General features: G+C 57.2%; 1 protein-coding gene across 1 annotated transcript in view; it reads right to left on the bottom strand.

Moving 5' to 3' along the window:
• The window catches only part of DGKD (diacylglycerol kinase delta), a 65591-nt gene that overhangs the window by 26217 nt on the left and 19822 nt on the right, over positions 1-19552 (bottom strand). The window contains exons 2-3 of the mRNA XM_056121869.1: positions 12857-12967; positions 11593-11673 (exon numbers count right to left, since the gene is read on the bottom strand). Coding sequence (XP_055977844.1) covers positions 11593-11673; positions 12857-12967 — 192 coding nt within the window. The remainder of the gene's footprint in view (positions 1-11592; positions 11674-12856; positions 12968-19552) is intronic.

The following is a 19552-nucleotide window of genomic DNA, read 5'->3' as shown; positions in this document are numbered from 1 at the left end:
ATATGGATGCTGGGAATCGAACCCGGGTCGGCCACGTGCAAGGCAAACGCCCTACCCGCTGTGCTATGGCTCCAGCCCCGAAAGTAAAAATTTTAAGACATGAAACACTTAGATATCCAATTTATCTGCAAAAAAGCCAAATTTGTAACAATACAAATCTAAATCCATAAGCATGCAAAAAACTATAAAAAGCAGAATTTTATTGAATTAATATTTAAAAAAAATGAAGTCCAAAAGCACAGCAGACTTGGGGGTATGGTGCCGCCAGCAGGTCAATCTGTACCTGTGAGGCGAGTGCATCAGCAGCCTCATGATGCCTTCAGACTTCCAGATACCCCAAAATTGCTGCTGTGCCTTTGGCCAGACCCCAAAAACTTGGGGCAAAGTTTACCAAGAAAGTAAACGGCCAAAAGTTAGGTATGTGGGAAACACACCCACAAACCACCTCCAGCTCAGCTATATAATTGGAGGCATGGCCTCTCTGGTTCCTGATCGAACTGCTTAATGGCCATGATCCCAGAGTCTCAGAAACAATTCTCGGAATCCAGCGGCATTTGGCAGAAATGCATCTGGTCTCTGCAGTAGGCTACCGGTGCTGGGCCAACCCAGGTGGGAATAGGTTTCGTGCCTTGGCCTGTTCCCCCTGGCGGCCCAGTGGCCGCCATCCGTCTGAGGCCACTGATAGTCACATTTGGGCCCCCAGTGACGAGACACACAGGGCCTCAAGGGATAAGGGTGGAGCCGGGCTTGTCCTCCCCACCCCAACGAGACCCCAAGTCATCGCCCACGAATGGCTTCTCTGGCTCCTGATCAAGCTGCTTAATGGCCAGGATCCCAGAGACTCAGAAACAAATCTCGAAACCCAGTGGCGTTTGGCAGAAATGCATCCGGACTCCACAGTACGTTACTGTCGCTGGACCACCCCAGGGAGGAAAGGGTGTTGTCCCTCCGCCTGCTCCCTCTTGGCGACTTGGTGGCTGTCATCCTCCAGAGGCCATTGGACAGTCAGGCTTGGGCCCACAGTGAAAAAACTTGTTGGGTCTCACAGGATGGGGGTGGAGGTGGAGCCGGGCCTGTCCTCCCCACCCTAACGAGACCCCAAGTCATCGCCCACGAACGGCCTCTCTGGCTCCTCATCAAGCTGCTCAACGGCCTTGATCCCAGAGACTCAAAAACAAATCTCGAAACCCAGCGGCTTTTGTCAGAAATGTGTCTGGACCCCGCAGTAGGTTACTGTCGCTGGGCCACCCCAGGGGGGAATGGGTGCTGTCCCTCCGCCTGCTCCCTCTTGGCGACTTGGTGGCTGTCATCCTCCAGAGACCATTGGACAGTCAAGCTTGGGCCCACAGTGACAAACTTGTTGGGTCTCACGGGATGGGGGGGAGGTGGAGCCGGGCCTGTCCTCCCCACCCCAACGAGACCCCAGGTTGCCCACGAATGGCCTCTCTGGCTCCTCATCAAGCTGCTCAACGGCCATGATCCCAGAGACTCAGGAGCAGATCTCGAAACCCAGTGGCTTTTGGCAGAAATCCCTCCAGATTTAAGTGTTAAAATTTCGGAATTTCAAAACCACATGGCCCTACTGCAGCCACACGACATCATATGTTATTCATAACCAGCAATAGAACACAAATTGTCTATTGTTGCCTTTTCAGCAGATCTGAGTGTTGGGGTAAAATCTCAAATAATGGTGGGTCTGGTGTCGAAATAGTGAATGTGATCAAAGTAGAGAGAGAGTAATGTGGAAATCATCTGCCCCACAGGCAGGGGGAGGGTGTGGGATGGGGGTATACTGGGGTTTTTGGTGGTGGAGAATGGGCACTGGTGAAGTTACGGGTGTTTCACTGTATGACAGACTTAGACCCAAAAACTTTGTAACTGCTCTCAAGGTGATTCAATAAATAAAATTATAAAAAATGGAAAAAGAAAAGTAAGGTGGAGTTCATGCACAATTCAATCAGCTCATCAGTGGCTGAATAAATAGCAGTACTCCTACAAAAAAAGAAAAAAAAAGCACAGCAGACTGTAATACATGTCACCAAATAACTAACAGAACTGGCAAAAGAAAACCAGAAGCTTAAAAATACTTGATAAAAACGATGAGGATTTTGTTCTAATCAGCTGCAAGCAAGAACAACTGAATCTGTCCAAACGCACGTGGGTCATCAATGATTAATGACCTGCTCCAGGTCATAAAGCAAGCTTCAATTACTTGTCCTCTGACCACAGTGGATCCCAGCTATAAATAAACCAGAAATAAATATCGCCCCAGGCTCTGGAACCAGAAAAGATCCCAGAAAAAAACTAGAAGAATCCACGGCCCCCAAGGACGGAAAGTGGTGAGAATGCACAGCGAGAAGAAGCAGGGCGAGCTCAGGACAGGGGAGAGTGTGTGTGTGTGTGTGTGTGAGTGTATGTGTGTGAGCGTGAGTGTACGTGTTTTTGTGAGTGTGAGTGTATGTGTGTTAGTGTATGTGTGTGAGTTTTGTGAGTGTATGCGTGTGGAAGTGTGTGTGAGTATATGTGTGTGAGCGTGTATGAGTGTGTGTGAGTGTATGTGTGTTTTGTGTGAGTGTATGTATATGTGTGTGAGTGTGGGGGGGGCTCTCAAATTCATTTTAAGGTAAAAGGTAAAGGTAAAGGCCCTCCCGTTGATCGTCGATTTGCTCGAACGGGCCCAGTAACGTCTCCATTGGAGACTTTGTTGTTACTGTGTCTGGCATATCGAATACTCTCGGTAGCTTGCCGGGCTCTCCGAGAGGGGCGGAGGAATCGAACTCGGGTCAGCCATGTTGGCCGCTTATAAGGCGAACGCCCTACCCGCTGTGCTATCGCACCAGCCCTAAAATCTTTTTTTGGGGGGTCACACCCGGCGATGCTCAGGGGTTACTCCTGGCTCATGTACTCAGGAATCGCTCCTGGCGGTGCTCGGGGGACCACATGGGATGCTGGGAATCGAACCTGTGTCGGCCGTGTTGGCTGCATGCAAGGCAAACGCCCTACCCGCTGTGCTATCGCTCCAGCCGAAGAGGAAAATGAGGAGCATTTTGTTATTACTGCTGCTCTGTGTTTTGGGGGGCCTTTGGGTGACACCCAGTGGTGCTCAAGGGCCACTCCTGGCTCTGGGCTCAGGAGTGACAGACCCCCGCGATGCCCAGGGTGCCATATGTGGTGCCAAGGCTCGCACCAGGATCACCGGAGTTGGGTGGGCTTGCCTGCAGGGCAAATGCCTCCCTCCTGAACTCTCTGGCCCAAGAGGAGCATTTTGACCTGGCCATTTGCCCGCTACTAGTAGAAGAAATTTAGCTTCTTACTTTTCCCAAAGAGCACTAGCAGGAGGCTGAAGTGATAGTACAGGGGGAGGGTGCTTGCCAAGGGCTGACCCCTGAACAGAGAAGCAGGAGTAAGCCCTGAACGCCACCAGGAGTGGCCCCCAAACCAAACATAAATAAACAAGTAGATGACCAACAGCAGGGCCAGGGGTGGGATTCAAGTCAGGTCCTGTTACTGGCACCAAACGGTCCCCAAGCACCGTGGGCTGCAGCCCTGGCAGCCCCCCCAAAATTGCCCCCCTCCAAACAAAAATGATGTCAATGAGAACAAATTTAGACAGACTAGGAAAAAAAAAGAGGAAGGGGGAATCATTCTGAACACTAACGACACAGAACTAAAATGGAAACACACGAAAAACAGTGCCTGGAGACAGTTTTGCCAATGGCCAGGAATGGAGAGAACATCCGACTTCGCTGTGATCACCAAAGAAACAGGTCGCACAAACAGGCCTGCTCCAACGAGTGGAAAGCAAAAGCCAGCCTAAAATCCAGACCGCGGTATTTGTCAAAGACAGAAAAAAGTCCTTCCACAGAGCCCCACTGATGCAAGTTCCAGGGCAACTTTGCGGTCACACACCAAAGCCGCCTGGTTTCCAAAGGCCAGTAGCACGGGGTCCCGGCTTCACACACACCTCAGAGTCCGCAGGGCGGGCAGGAGGCTGGCCTGTCCCCTCTGCGCTCCGTGCGGCAGTTCTCTGGCCTTGTCAGGACGGGGCCCTGGGGGTGAGAACCGTGGCCTCTGTGAGCACTCGGGACTAGGAGGCGGCTGGCTCCTGGGCCCTGACCAACTGGGAATCGCAGCAGATGCCAGGAGGGACGGGCACGCCATCCTCACTCCTGGACCACGGGAACCATCACCGGAAGGAGCCCGTGCTCAGGAAGGCCGGCGGCTTCGGGCAACCCATCCACCCACCCATCTGTCTGTCCATCTGTTCCCTGTGCTGGCTCTGAGCAGGGGCACGGGGAACGGGCCGGGCGGAAGATTCCTGCCGGCTGCCAGATGGCCAGTGCCAGCGGCCGCAGGGGTGAGCAGGGGAAAGCGCACACGGTGGAATGACGCCCGCACACAGTGGGGCCATCCCACACCCCAGCGCCCGCAGGAAGGCAGCCTGATCTGGGACAAGCCACCGGATCCTGGCACCTGAGCGTCCGTCTGGCTCCTGTCCTCTCCTACACCCTCAGGTGCAAGAGGCTCCCCGAGAGGGCCTCCACTGGCCACCAGCAGGGACGGGCACGGACCAAGAACCCTGAGCCCGTACTCTCTCAGCACAGAGACGGGGCAGCCCGGCTTTCCTGAGACCGCTTCCTCCCAGAGGATTTCCACCCAGTTCTCCCTGGAGGGGCCCTCAGGGCGCTCAAAGCTGCACCCATTCTTGCCACCTGATTTGAGAGCACACCATCAGTCCCAAATCCCTGCTGGCCACTCACAGTCACTGGCCCCTGACCCAGCCCCTCAACTCATCACTCTCCTCCAAGACAAAGGCACCTTGATCTGCATGGCCTCGAGCGGCTCTCGCACCCTGCACGCCCCGCACGGTGATGCAGGCCAGTGAGTCATTTTTCAAAAGCCTCGTACACACCCTGCCACAAGTGGAAGCCCAACTCTCAAGTGTATCCGACGGGGAAATCGGAGATGCGCCAAAGATGTGGGCGCGAGGCGGCTTCACGATCCCACTGCTGACAGCAAACCTGCTACACACGTGTGAGAGGGAAAACGCAGCAGCCAAGGAAGACGGGACCACACTAGGGACCCGACCCCAGACTCAGCCCTGACTCCGGAGCGGCCTCTTCAGGCCAAAAGCTGCATCTGCTGGAAAAGACGCGGTCCCAGATATATTACTAGGAATGGTTTCAAATTTACTATCTATGTATTTGAACTTCTTCAGTCATCTGAATAGTCAGAAAGTAACTCTGCCATGCTGAGACCACTCTCCGCACACATGAAGGTACTGGCAGAGGGACAAAGCCACGCGGGTTCCGGGGCCGAGACCTCCAAGCCTACTCGAATTGGAGTCGAGCATCCTCCACCCAGATCCTCCAAATTCCAGTAGGCGGGGGTCACACCCACCACCTGGCCCCCTGGCGCCGTGTAATCCCATCAGCGGCCAAGACTCAGAGACTATAAAATCCAGCTCCCGGACGAGAGCAGTGCAGTCAGTCTCCTGCCCCTGCGCCTGGCTGTTCCTCACCGGGGTCCCTTGGAGGGGAGCGGGTTGAGCTTTCCTCCCCACCCCGACCAGGGCTCCAGCAGCCGAAGACCTCCAGGACCAGCCACCACCATGCTGAGACCACTCTCCGCACACATGAAGGTACTGGCAGAGGGACAAAGCCACGCGGGTTCCGGGGCCGAGATCTCCAAGCCTACTCGAATTGGAGTCGAGCATCCTCCACCCAGATCCTCCAAATTCCAGTAGGCGGGGGTCACACCCACCACCTGGCCCCCTGGCGCTGTGTAATCCCATCAGCGGCCAAGACTCAGAGACTACAAAATGCAGCTCCCGGAACCGCGCAGCCGCATTTGCGGCCGCGCGACATCTTATCAGAACATCTTTTTATGGTAAAAGGTAAAGGTAAAGGCCCTCCCGTTGATCGTCGATTTGCTCGAGCGGGCCCAGTAACGTCTCCATTGGAGACTTTGTTGTTACTGTGTCTGGCATATCGAATACTCTCGGTAGCTTGCCAGGCTCTCCGAGAGGGGCGGAGGAATCGAACTCGGGTCGGCTATGTTAGCCGCTTGTAAGGCGAACGCCCTACCCGCTGTGCTATCGCTCCAGCCATCTTTTTATGATATCTCATTATCTGATTCCTACTCTGGACAAACTTGCAGGCTATCGAATATAGCCTGCCCACAGGGCAGAGTCTGGCAAACTCCCCGTGGCGCACCAAATATGCCAAATACCAGTAACAATGATGGGTCTCATTCTCCTAAAAAGCCTTGAATATAATCTCAGGGCTAGGATGAAAGAGACGTTACTGGGGCCTGCTCGAGGCAATCGACGATTAACAGGATGATGAATGAATGAATGAATTCTGCCTTCATAATATATTTTTTTTACTGGGAGAAAAAAACTTTTGAGATGTGTGCAGAGTCCAACATGTTTTCATTCTGTAAATATGTAGCCCTGTAGCACTGTCCTCCCAGTGTTCATCGATTTGCTCAAACAGGCACCGGTAACATCTCCATTGTGAGACTTGTTGTTACTGTTTTTGGCACATCAAATACGCCACGAGGAGCTTGCCAGACTCTGCCGTACGGACAAGACACTCTCAGTAGCTTGCCGGGTTCTCCGAGAGGAGCGGAGGAATCAAACCCAGGTTGACCACATGCAAGGCAAAAGCCCTACCTGCTGTGCTAAAAAGTAAAAAAAAAAAAACAAGCCGATTGATAGCATGAAAACTGGGGCCATAAAGACAGCACAGCAGTGGGGTGCTCGCTTTGCATGCAGCCAAACCAGGTTTGATCCCTGGCACCCCATATGGTTCCCCAAGTGGGACCAGGAGTGATCGCTGAGTATGGAGCCAAGAGTCAGCCTTGCGTACCAAAGGGTATGGCAAAAAAAAAAAGTGAAATGTGGGGAATGATCCCTGGCACCAAAAAAAGAAAGAGAGAAAAAAAGAAAAAAAGAAAAAAAGAAAGAAAGAAGGAAAGAAGGAAAGAAAGAAAGAAAGAAAGAAAGAAAGAACAAACTTTTTGTACTTGTAGAAGGCAAAGAAAAAAGGCACCCAAGAAATAATACCATGAGGGGCTGGAGCAATAGCACAGCGGGTAGGGCATTTGCCTTGCACACAGCCGACCCGGGTTCGGTTCCCAGCATCCCATGTGGTCCCCTGAGCACCGCCAGGGGTAATTCCTGAGCACAGAGCCAGGAGTAACCCCTGTGCATTGCCAGGTGTGACCCAAAAAGCCAAAAAAAGAAAAAAAGAAATAATACTGTGAATAAGACATTTGCCTTGCATATAGCCAACCTGGGTTCAATCCCTGGCACCCCAACACGGTACCCTGAGCCCGCCAGCAGTGATCCCGGAGTGCAGAGCTACAAGTAAGCCCTGAGCACACTGGGTGTGGCAGCACCCCCCTCCAAAAAAAAAAAAGTGGGAAAAATACATCATATAATGTGAAAATCAAACCTGCTAACAAATGCAAAATGATTAATAATCCGAAAACTGCTCCTCTTAAAAAGCAAAACAAAAATGAGTTTAGATCTGAATGGAAGAACCAATAAACCACACACAACCAGAAAAGCAGAGGGAAGGGAAGAGAGACAGAGTCCAGTAGGGAACAGGCCTGGGGGCAGGGCATGGGAACAGGCCGCCAGCCAGGGGGCAGGGGGTGTCTCTTGGATCACACGGGTTGTCCTTGAGCCCCACCCCACCCCCCACAGGAGCTTAGGTTTGCTGAGCCACTCCCACAGCAGTGCCCCCAAGGCACACCCAATTCCATCAGGTACTGATGATCCTATTTTGCGTTTCTCTTTCCTTTCTGTCACCCGTATGGCTTCGCAATGTCCTTTTTGTATAGACACAGGAAGACACTTGATGTTATGCTTTGACCTGGGAGTTAACTGACTCCCAAGTAACATTTACTCCCGGGGAACCATCATATTTACCTGACTTAAACCTCAGTTGCCCTTACTTCCTAACACCCCCAAAAGGAGGGTCCCGGCAAAGGAACTGGATGGACCCAGGGCAAGCGGTAAGCTACTCTGGCAATGGAAAGGGAACAAGCTAAGCACCATAAGAAGTATAATAAGTCAAGAACACAGTCATGGAACAAACTCTTGTCATGACCCAAAAAGAAGTAACTGAATAAGGACCTTGCTGGGGTTAGGAAAGACTAACCTGGCCTGAGGACTGTAGTCTGGGATCTATGGGGAGCTGTCCCCAAGAAGAGCCAACCTCTACACTTAATATATCTCTTACTGTGTCATATAAATGACTAGAAATATTATAAGAAGTAAACTTACTATGATTGTTTAAATGGATTACTAGCTGGGGAAAAGAGAAAGCAATCCACTCTGGATGGGATCCCGCCCTTAAGCAGATCTCCAGTAATCTGGCAAAAGAGCTGCACCCTCAGATCAGACTTTGTCCTTGGGTTAATCCCCTAGAACTCCCCTGAAGGAGGGGCTCCACCTCTGTTTGTTGTCATGTTCAACCCCACCTATGTACCCGCCCTTCGTGACTGCTACATAACTATGCTGTAAGAGGGAAGAAGAGACCTTGGGACTTTGAGGTCTTTGAGCACTAGAGGGTCTGTGAGCACTAGAAGGAGAAGTAGGTGAGACATGACTGAGGACTAGCGAGGACTAGGAGGGGAGGACTTTGAGGCCTACGAGGAGACTAGGATGCGGGAAGTACGATGACTGGGACTGCGACCAAAACCACAACTACGATGGTGCTGTAAGGGAGAGGTCAGACTACGCTGGGGAGGAGAGAGAAATAAGCTCTGTCTACGAACCAGTCCCACTTCTCCGTTCCCCGGGTCCTTCTTCCATCCTGGGCCGGCCAGAAAAAAGGTTCTCGGCCACTGAATACTTTTGCGTGCCCCACGCTTTTTCTTGGAAACTCAGAAGTGTCCATGGTGACAGCCTCCTGGGGGCAGCGCACAGGGTCAGGCCACTAGCCGGGGGCAGTGGGTGTCCGAGCTGAGCGCCTCACAGCTCCACAGGCTGGTTCTCATGATCACAACGGAGGCTCAGAGCCTGTACAAATGCAGTGTCACTCCCACGGAGAAAACAGGGCCCCGCACTGCAGGCGAGAGACGGGGTCCACCCCGAGAAGGGCGCGGGGGCGGGAGAGGATGGGTGCTACCCAGCGTGAAGGTGTCTACGTAGGGTAAAGGGGTTCCAGGAGCAGACTGCGTTGTGCAAAGCTGTGAAAAGCAGAAAGAGCCCTTTCAGACTTGTCCACAGCCTTGTCTTGGAAGGGTTTTCGCGGCAAGGTGAAGTATACGCTCTCTGGCTCTCAACAAATGCTTCTGAAGCCAGCACACAGGGGGCCAGAGCAAGCAACATCCGGGGAGTTCCTAACGGATTTTCCTGGGCCCGGTTTAACTGTAACGCTGAGACACAAGGAAGCTGACCCACCCCAGACAGCACGCAGGCAGGCGTGCTCCAGCCCCCCGGCCAGGGGCACCCCAACGACCGCTCCAAACATGGAACTCAGCCCCTGTGACTTCCGATTTAAAAACGTGGAACGCCAGAATTTAAAATAACCCATTTGCATGGTTTTAAATGATGCCTCTCTCCCACCAGGAAGTCAACAAAATTAAATGAAGAAAAGTAAGAACTCTACCAAGTAGAACACAGAATGAAATCTCAGAGACCAACCAGACTCGACCAAGCCAGTAGCACTAAAGCAGATGCCAGAGCGGCTTCATCCAAACAAATGGGCGCTCAGACGGGGAGAGTGGAGTCCAGACACGCGCCCAGCGACAGCATCCACAGGCCAGCTCAGAGTGCCCGAGAGCCCGAATGCCAGCTCCCAACACCAGCACCGGCCCAAATGCCAGCCATCAACACCAGCACCGGCCCAAATGCCAGCTCCCGACACCAGCACCGGCCCAAATGCCAGCCATCAACACCAGCACCGGCCCAAATGCCAGCCATCAACACCAGCACCGGCCCAAATGCCAGCCATCAACACCAGCACCAGCCCAAATGCCAGCTCCCGACACCAGCACCGGCCCAAATGCCAGCCATCAACACCAGCACCGGCCCAAATGCCAGCCATCAACACCAGCACCAGCCCAAATGCCAGCTCCCGACACCAGCACCAGCCCGAATGCCAGCTCCCGACACCAGCACCGGCCCAAATGCCAGCTCCCGACACCAGCACCGGTCCGAATGCCAACCATCAACACCAGCACTGGCCCAAATGCCAGCTCCCGACACCAGCACCGGCCCGAATGCCAGCCATCAACACCAGCACTGGCCCAAATGCCAGCTCCCGACACCAGCACCAGTCCGAATGCCAGCTCCGGAACATGCCAGGAAGTACTGACAATCACAAAAGAACACGCAGAAAGGAGGAAAGACGGGCAAAGGGAGCGACCGTAGAGGGCAGATGTGGGCACAGACCCCAGTGTGGCTTCCACAGGCTGGCCAAGTCGGCCCCCAGGCCGGACAGAGAAACCACAGGGCTCCAGAGCCATTCAAGGGTAAGATAAGGGCCGTGGGCGGGCATGACCTGCACACACAGCAGTCGCCTGCCCCACACTAGACCTGGGCGCCACCCTGGCACCACGATAAATGAGCAAACAGTGAGTGAGTGGAGAGAAAACTATTAAGTCATGAAGGGGGCAGGGAGCAGGGGGGCAGGGACAGGGGCAGGGAGGCGGATCTCGGGCCAGCCCACAGGCCAGGGGAGACCGGCAGCACTGGCCTGGGCATCTCGGGCACAGAGAAGCGTGTGGCCCCCGCGCACCACGACCAGGCGGGCCCGCAGCCAGCACGTGGGGCGCGAGCAGTCAAGGGTCTCAGGGCCAGAAACCACGTGTGCAATGACCTCAGGAAACTCAGGCCAGGTGGCACAGGGCAGACGTCCACTGCCAGGGAAAAGGAACAGGAAACGGGCACGAAGGCCAGGCTGGCAGCGGGCGCGGGCAGCCGCCATCTCTGGGCGGGAACAGACGGGCCTTCAGCATTCAGGACTTGCGCAGAAAATACTGCAGAACTTTCATGAATGGGTGTATGGGTCTGTGTGTGTGTGTGTGTATGTGTGTGTGTGTGTGTGTGTGTGTTAAAAGTGAACATGGAAAGAAACACACCCAAATCTGTTCTGACTATTCCTATTTCCTCTCTGAGCATCCACATTTGCTTTTTAATCACTGCCAACATTCTTCTCTGAACTTTTGGGGGGCCGGAGCGATAATTCAATAGGGAAGGCACTTGCTTTGCATGCAGCCGACCCAGGTTTGCTCCCCATCATCCCTGAGCACCACCAGGAGGGATTCCTGAGCACAGAGCCAGGAGTAACCCCTCAGGACCTCTAAGTGGGGCCAAAAAAATAAAAAATTAAAAAAGACAACAACTACCACAATGCCTAAGTTTCTATAATAATTAAGAAAAATAAACCTCTGGGTCACACCATCGGAGACACGCCAACGACAACATTTCTTTCGGTGTGTTTTGACCGTCGGGTTCCTGCGCTCACTTGCGCCAAACCCCCTCTCCCGCCAAGCACGGCGCGGCTCTGCACGCCGCCCCTGCCCGCCAGGAGTGCAGTGTCCGTGCCAAGGCAGGTGGCGGCACCGTCTTACCGTGAAGCTGTTGTTGACATTCTTGGTGCTGGACTCGGCCACACTGGCGTCTGTCAGGTCCATCTCATCAAAGATGATCGACTGAAGGGAGACAGGGACGCGGTCAGGGCCGGCGGAGTCCTCGAGGGTGGGCCCATCCCCCCACTGCCCGGCAGCCCGACTGCACGGCCTGGGAAAGCCTCGAAGGACGGATGGGACATGCCACCCGACTCGGCCAGGAGCCAACATGTATGTGACCCCAGAGCTTATGCCCAAACCCCACTCCCCGCCATCTCCGCATGGGACTTCTTAACGCCAGAGGCTCACTTGGAGAGGGACCCTTCCGTCCTCACACACGGCACCCAGGAGAGCAGGCTGTGCTCTGAGCACCGCCCACCCCACCTAACGTGGGCTTCTCGCATCTCTGAGCTCCGTGGGAGGAAGGTCCCGGCCAGGAGGACAAGGGCAGTGGCTGGGCAAGAAAACAGGGACAGAGCAGGAGGGATGGCGCCCAGCTCCCCCAACCCGTGGGGAACCACGGAGCCGAGCCCCTCCGCCTGGCGCTGAGTCTGTCGGCGAGGAGTCAGGCAGAGCCCCCCAAAGGAGCTGTGCTCCTCAGCCTCACGTCCCAACGGGCTCTCTAGGGGGTGCATCTCTGAAAACAAGTGACTGGGATTCCAGGGCGCTTTTCTGTAATGAAACAACAGGATTCAAAACTACCGAGAACCTGCAAGCCAGACCCAGCTCGGCAAACACGCCAGTGTCCCGCACGCCTGGACGCTGTCCACGGACACAGGGGGACGGCTCCGAGTCTTCTGAGCGTCCTGCATCCTAGCCTGGGCCCGGGGGCTGAGCCCTAGGCTGAGCCCTAGGGCGGGATGCTCGGAGCGAGGAGGGTCGGGTCGCAGCAGGAAGGCGTGGAGATGAAAAACAAGCCACACTTCCGTTCACACGGAGACGCCCGAGCTCTTCCACGAGCCCCTGGGTTGGCCTGTGTGTTTCTCGGCAAGTCCCCGAGCTGTGTGCATTCTGCAGCTACCACATCCTGCGTGCCAAAACCCCCGCCAGAGTCCTTTCTCAACAAGACATCTCCACCCCAGTGAGAGCGCGGGGCAAGCCCGCGTTGGCCTGGCCCGCTTTCCCCGGGCAAAATGGTCTCGCGGTGGCATTTCCTCCTCTCCCCAGACACCTGAGCCGTCGGGGGTAAGCCGGCAGGTGAGAGGCAGCGCCCGCAGGGAGCCGGCGCTCAGGTCACCCTGGTCCGCCCCGCCCCGGGCTTGCTCACCTTGGCCGTCTTGGCATAGTACAGTGTTCGCCCTCGCAGCTTGAAGTACCTCCTTTTGGAGCGCTGGAACGAGCTGTTCTGTTTGGTCAGCATGCCCTCCTTGAGTACGGTCTGAAAGCAGACAAAGGTGCCCATGAGCGTGTGCTGCCCGCGGCCCTGCGGATGGCCGATCGATCGTCCGTGGTACCGAGGGCCGCCTGGCGGAAGCGTCTCCCGCGTTCCGGACCTTGCCCTAGGGACAGGCAAGGCCGGGCAGGAGGTGGGGAGAGCCGTCACATGGCCCAGGTGTGCCCTGGAGAGTTCGCAGCGGGGCGGGGGTGGGGAGCAGGGGGCCCAGGATGGGAGGGGGCGGCACAGGAGTCCCCGGAGCTCCGGGGGTCTGGGGAGAGCCGCGAGGGGCAGCGCATTCCCTGACTTCAGCGCCGGGTATTTTTCAGCTATTCTTGGCTTCACTGCGTGTTCCCTGGACCCCTGCCAGTTCTCAGGATCCCGCTGCCAAAACGATGGCCGTAAGAGGCTGTGGGCCCGGCAGCGCTCCCGGCCTGTGTCCCGCCCAGGCCTCCAACCCCGTTCCCAGGCCGGGTTGCGGCTCTGCCACATGGAGAGCGGGCAGTGGGCAGCGGCCCTCGGGCCAGCCACGAAGCCCCTCCGTCTTCAAAGAGCCGCGAGCGGGACGGCCGCCCAGGCCACGTGAAGGTTCTGCCACGGCAACGCTGGGCCACGTGTGCGGGCCTGGGCTTCCCCACGGGAACGGAAAGGACAAGAGCACCTTGCACGACACTCCCGGGCCTGGCAAAGCCAGGGCTGGCGGGCACGGCTCCCCCCGGCCAGACCCTAAACGGTGCCAGGGCGGCCCCCAGGCCACTCACGGGCTGCGGGCTGCCGAGCTCTGCACCCCGCACGCTGAACCCCCAGTCAGGACCCGGGGCCCGCCCTCGACACGGCCCCTCCGACAGGGCAGCCCTCCCACGAGTGCCCCTTGTGGGGGCCGGCGGTGAGCTTGGTGATGCCCACCATGGCGCAGCTCTGCACCAGCAGTGGCAGGGCCACAGACAGACACGTGAGGCCCCCAGAAAGCAACACCAGGGGCCAGTCGGGAGCCCGCCGAGAGGGCAGGGCTGTCCCTCGTCCACCCAGCGGTTGCTCCTCCCTGGCCCTCCCCCCCAGGATGTGTGCCACGCTGGGGCTGGGTGGGCCAACAGCGGGCCTTCGACCACCCTGGGGAGAACCAGTCTAAACGGAGGCCAGGTGCAGGAGCGGCCTGCAGCCCTCCTCAAGGAGCACCAGGCGCAAGGCAGAGGGAGCACCACTGACCACGGTCCCAGAAGCCCCACACGCAGGCCGAGCCCCCAGGGTGGGGGACCCACATGGCTCGATGCTGGAGGGGCCACCGGCTAATCCCCAAGTCCAGTGAGGTCACACGAGGCCCACCTGCACCCCAGACTCCAGACATCTGCGCCCCGGGCGCTGCCCCAGGGGCGCCTCTGCCCTCTGGGGGGCTGCCCGGCTGACCTCACCCGTCTCCTGCCTTACCTCTGCGGGAGGACGGCCCGCTTCCATCTCGGCCCGCATGCAAATTATGGGGGGAAAAAGACAGCGAAACCAACCAGGCCACCCCAAGCAAGTCAGGTTATTTTTAAAGGAAAAATGCTCGAGGGTTTCCTCTCGTCGCCCACTAAACATCTCACACATGAAAGCAAAGCAAAATTAAGACAGTCCGCACGCCGCACACACACCGAGCTCTCTGCGCGCGGCTGTGATCTCGGCCCCCCGCGCGGCCGGCGGGTCTATTTTTAGCAGCAGCGTGCACAGAAAAAGACTGGTGGGTTTGGGCGGAAAGGCCGCGACGGGGGAGGCGCCGGCGGGGAGGCCTCTCGGCAGCCGCCCTTCGCCCTTCGCCCCGGCCTGCCGCCCGGCACAGGGACAGCCGGGCGCATCGGCCGCTCTGCAACTGGACGGGCGGACGGGCCTACAGGAAGCAGCTCGCTGGCCGCCCCTCCCCGCCCCCGGCCTGGCCAGCCCCCGAGAGCCCCAGTAAAGGGGCAGCCGGGAGGACCGGGGGACACACGGGGGCAGAGGCTCGGGAAGTGGCGGGCAGGAGGGGACGGAGCCTGCAGCTCCAAGCCCCGAGCTCCTGGCACAGAGGAAGCCCCCGCTCGGCCCCGCAGCTCCAAGCCCACCCGGGGCAGAGGCAAGAGCCAGTTCCCAAGGCGCATCTGCGAGGGGCCGTCAGGACACGGGGCACCCAACACACCGGCCGTGCCCTGGGTTGGAAGAGCGCGGCCACTCCTGCCAACGGCAAGCTCGGGCAGCCTGATCCCGCAAGGGGGCCCTGGAGGAGATGCAAGCGGGTGTGGGAGCACAAGGGGGTTGGGGGGAGAGGACTCGGGGGGGGGGGGGGGCAGCCCCAGCAGGCCGCAGAGCTGAGGCCCGGGCAGCCGCCCCAGGGCGCAGGGTGCCGGGAACGCAGAGGGTACCGCTGCCCCATCTCAGCGCGACCCACCTGCCTGGCACATGGGCTGGTGCTGAGAAGGAACCCCACCCCAGCAGAGGCGACCAGGACCAGAATCTAGAATGTCCTAAGAACCCGGCAGGACATGTGCCAAGGCAGAGAAGCAAGTTCCCCCCCACCCCACCCTGGTAGGCGGGGGCTGAGGGGGCCCAAACGCAGCCAAGAGCCCCTGCGGGAAGCAAAAGGGGCGTGAGGGGAAGGCCAGCGCCCTGACCACTGGCCCACAGACCCCGACTTCCCCTCCGGCTCCTCCCGGGAAGGTCTCCCTGACACGAGGCAGGACCCCCCCGTATCTGGTGTGCGCATCTGCCCTGGGCATGGGCGGGAGCCCCAGCTTCCTGCCACCGCAGTGCCCCGGCGGCCGCTTGCACCACAAGAGGGGGCGAGGCAGAGGGCAGAAACGCTCACGGTCCCCCAATGCACCCCGCCTGCCGAGGCGGCCTGGCCGAGCCAGGTCCTTCCCGCTCGGCCACTCTCAGTGCTACCCTGCCGCTGACCACCAGTGCCCAGAGCCCCACCCCTGCACGGACAGGGCGCGAAGCAGCCGGCCCCACGCCAACCGCTGGAGGCTCGGCCCTTCCTGCAGCTGCAGCAAAGCACCCACGGGCCCGCACCCCACCCCTCACTCCCGATGCGCCCTAGAGCCGGCCCCACCAGTCTGCTGACGCCAGAGCTGCCCGCCAGAGAAGCCGGAGAAGCCCCGGCTGCCCTGCCCAGGCCGCTGCCAGAGGTGCGGGTGTCAGGAGAATGACCTGGGAGGCCCGGCCGGGCACAGCTGGCATCTCGCCAAGGGTCCTGGGGCGCCCCGCAGGGCAGCCTGGCACTGCTGGCGTCTCTGCCAGGCTCTAGGCAGCCAGAACTGGCCCACTCCCAGCAGCAGCCCCCAGCGAAGGCGAGTGCACCCCCAGAAGGTCACATGGTCCCCACAGCCCCTCCCCTGCTGGCGGCCCCTAGCCCTTCTCCTTCCGCTGGGGGCCTGACCCCTCGGACCCCCTTCTCTCTGCCTGGCAATCCTCGCGGGCGGGGCAGGAAGTGTCCTGGGGGCTGAGACCAGAGCAAGTTCCGGGGGCCAAAGCTGGGTGCCATCTGGGTTGCAAGAGCACAGTCTCCCCCCACAAAACAGGGCAACGTGGGTGCTGAGCCTACACCCTAGAAAAGCTTCTGCAAAGTAACGGGGAGCTCGGCATCTTAGAGCTGCTAACGCCTGAGAACCAACACCCTGAGAGCAAAAGGTGTGTGGCCTGTGTGAGAGTGAGTATGCATGTGAGCGTGTGTATGTGTGTTTGTGTGTTTGCATGTATGTGTGTTTGTGTGTACGTGAGTGTGCATGTGTGTGCATGTGAGTATGTGTGATGGTGAGCACGTGTATATCTGAATGTGCATGTGTTCGTGTGAGTGTGCGTGAGTGTGTGCATGGGTGAGTGTACACGTGTGAATGCACAAGTGTGAGTGTGCATGTGTGAGAGAGTGCCTAAGTGAAAGCGGTGTACAGGTGTACGTGTGTGCTTGTGTGACTGTATATGTGTAAGCATGCGAGTGTGCACGTGTGTGAGTGTGCATGTGAGTTATGTGTGAGTGCACCGTATGTGCATGCGTGAGTGTCTGTGTACATTTGTGTATGTGTGCATGTGTGAGAGTATGTATGAGAATGAGTGTGCATGTGTATATGCATGCATGTGCACGTGAGTGAGTGTACATGGAGTGCATGTGAGTGTGTGCACGTGCATGAGTGTGAGCGTGAGGATGAGTGTGCATGTGAGTGTGCTTGTGTGAGTGTGTGTGTGCAGACAGAGATAACCCCTAAGAACAAGCATGTGTGTGTGAGAAGGATAAACCAAACCTACGAAAGGCTCCCTGGCTCCCACAGCCACCCCAAGGCACCCCTGCAGGGCAGCTCCCGGGCGGGCGGGCGGGCGCTGCTGGGCTCCACAGCCCCCACATGCCGGCAGCCACTTCCCCGAGCACAGGCAAGTGTGGCGGGAAAGGGGAGAGCGTACACGCTGCACCTCCCCAGGGCTGCCCCGTTTCATTAGGAGGAAACTGAGGCTCCGGGGCAGCCAAGTCAGCTAAGAAGGGAGAGAGAGGAGCCCAACCCCAGGTCTGTCTGGTGCCCCCTGCACAGCTCGACTGCAAAGGAGATGGGAAACGGGGAGTGTTGCAGGGGAGGCCTCCCTTCTCCCTCGCCCCTCCTGCCCTTCCCTCTCCTTCCCCTCCCCCACCCTTCCCCCTCCTCCCTCCTACCCGCCTCCTCTCCCCCCTGCCAAGTCCTCCCCAAGATGGCCACATACGGAGAGCAGCCCGTTGCCCCCATCACGAACAGCGCTCCCATGACCAGGCCCAGAGGAAGAGCACCCAGATGGCCTGGAGACAGACAGGCACCCCAGGGTGGGGCCACAGGCTCCAGGGCCCACTGGCACAACACAGCTAATAAGCTGCCCGAAGCACTCAACACAGAAGCCCAAAGGCAGCTTGCTCAGGACCCAGCAATGGCAGAGGAAAAGCCTGAGGAAAGTCCACGCCAAAGCGCTGGCCAGGACAGTGGCTGGGCTGCAGGACTCACCGGCAGGTGGGCTCAGCCGTGGAAGTGAAGCCGTGGAAGTCTCCAGAACAACCAGTAAGAAGGAGGAGTTAGGGGGCTGAAGTGATAGCACAGCGGGTAGGGCATTTGCCTTGCAAGCGGCCAACCCGGATTCGATTCCCAGCATCCCATAGGGTCCCACGAGCACCGCCAGGAGTAATTCCTGAGTGCATGAGCCAGGAGTAACCCCTGTGCATCGCCAGGTGTGACCCAAAAAGCAAAAAAAAAAAAAAAAAAGGAGGAGGAGTTGGTGGAGTGAGCCTGAGAGAGGGAGAGAGGGGAGCCAGCAGGAGGAGCAACAAGTGCATCCCCAGGACTCCAGAAAGGGCTGCGGCTCCTGCTTCAAGTGACGGGAGACACACAAAAGGATCTCCGACCTGATGCCTCCGGACCCAGCGCCAGGCCGACTTCACTGGGGTGTCTCACACCGGGGCAGGCGCCGTTCCTCCACCTGCCCCCCAGGACTGCCAGCACTGCCAACTTTCAGAGCCCAACAAGAAGTCCAGGTACGTGGGATCAGTGACAGCCAACTCCAGGCCTCGAGTGGTAGGAGGTGGGTCCTTCCCATCTTCTGCCCCTACAGCACCCTTGATGTCACGCCCACAAACTGCCTCCAGCTGCTATTTAAGCTCACTAACGGCCAGGATCCAGAGACCAAAGAATCCCGAACGGGAACAGCTCGGTGCAGAGATTTCTCCAGACCCTAATTATCTAAAAATTTATAATTCCAGGAGCACGCAGCAGTGTATGCTATTCATAATAAGCAATACAAAACAAATTATCTAGCATCTGCCTGTTTGCAGGTTTGAGTGGTGGCAGGAAAATTCAAAATAACGGTGGTGGGAAGGGGTAATGGTAGCGGTACTGATTTCAAAATCTTGAATGTAATCCATTGTTGTGAACAACACTGTCACTGTGACTGTCCTCCCGTTGTTCATCGATTTGCTTGAGCGGGCCCAGTAACATTGTAAGACTTGTCGTTACTGTGTTTGGCATATGGAGTATGTCACGGGGAGCTTGCCAGGCTTTGCCGTGTGGGCGAGATACTCTCGGTAGGTTGCCAGGCTCTCCGAGAGAGGCAGAGGAATTGAACCTAAGCCGACCAGGTCAGCCACATGCAAGGCAAATGCTCTACCTGCTGTGCTATCGCTCCAGCCCATGTACAACTTTATGAAAATAGTTTTTTTTTTAATGATGGGCCATGAACTTCCCCAAGTTGAGAAAGACAGGAGTTATTGGACACAAGCATCTTATAAAATTCCAGACAAAATATCCCCGTACAGCATACACCAAGACACATAAAACAGTAAAAAAAAAAAAAAGAGACTCCAAACACCTGTGAAAGAATAGCCACTAGTCACGCAGTAGGGAACCCCCGAAGTCAGTCTGCAGACTGGGCCGGGAGACAAAAGGACCCACGGGCCACCTGGAGTTAGGCAGTGCCGAGCTTTGCAAGGCAAATCAAAGACATGCAACCTGGCTGCTAACCCAGTCCAGTAAGAAACACTGCAGGGACCTCTCTAGAAGGAAAAGAAACCCCACCTGGAAGCAGGCAGATACCTCAAAAACAACATGATCAAGAAAAAGAGACGGTGAAAGATTCCGA

The sequence above is a fragment of the Sorex fumeus genome, unplaced genomic scaffold, assembly GCF_029834395.1.
Source record: "Sorex fumeus unplaced genomic scaffold, SorFum_2.1 ptg000005l, whole genome shotgun sequence".
NCBI lineage: Eukaryota > Metazoa > Chordata > Mammalia > Eulipotyphla > Soricidae > Sorex > Sorex fumeus.
This window is presented reverse-complemented; position numbering and strand designations above follow the sequence as displayed.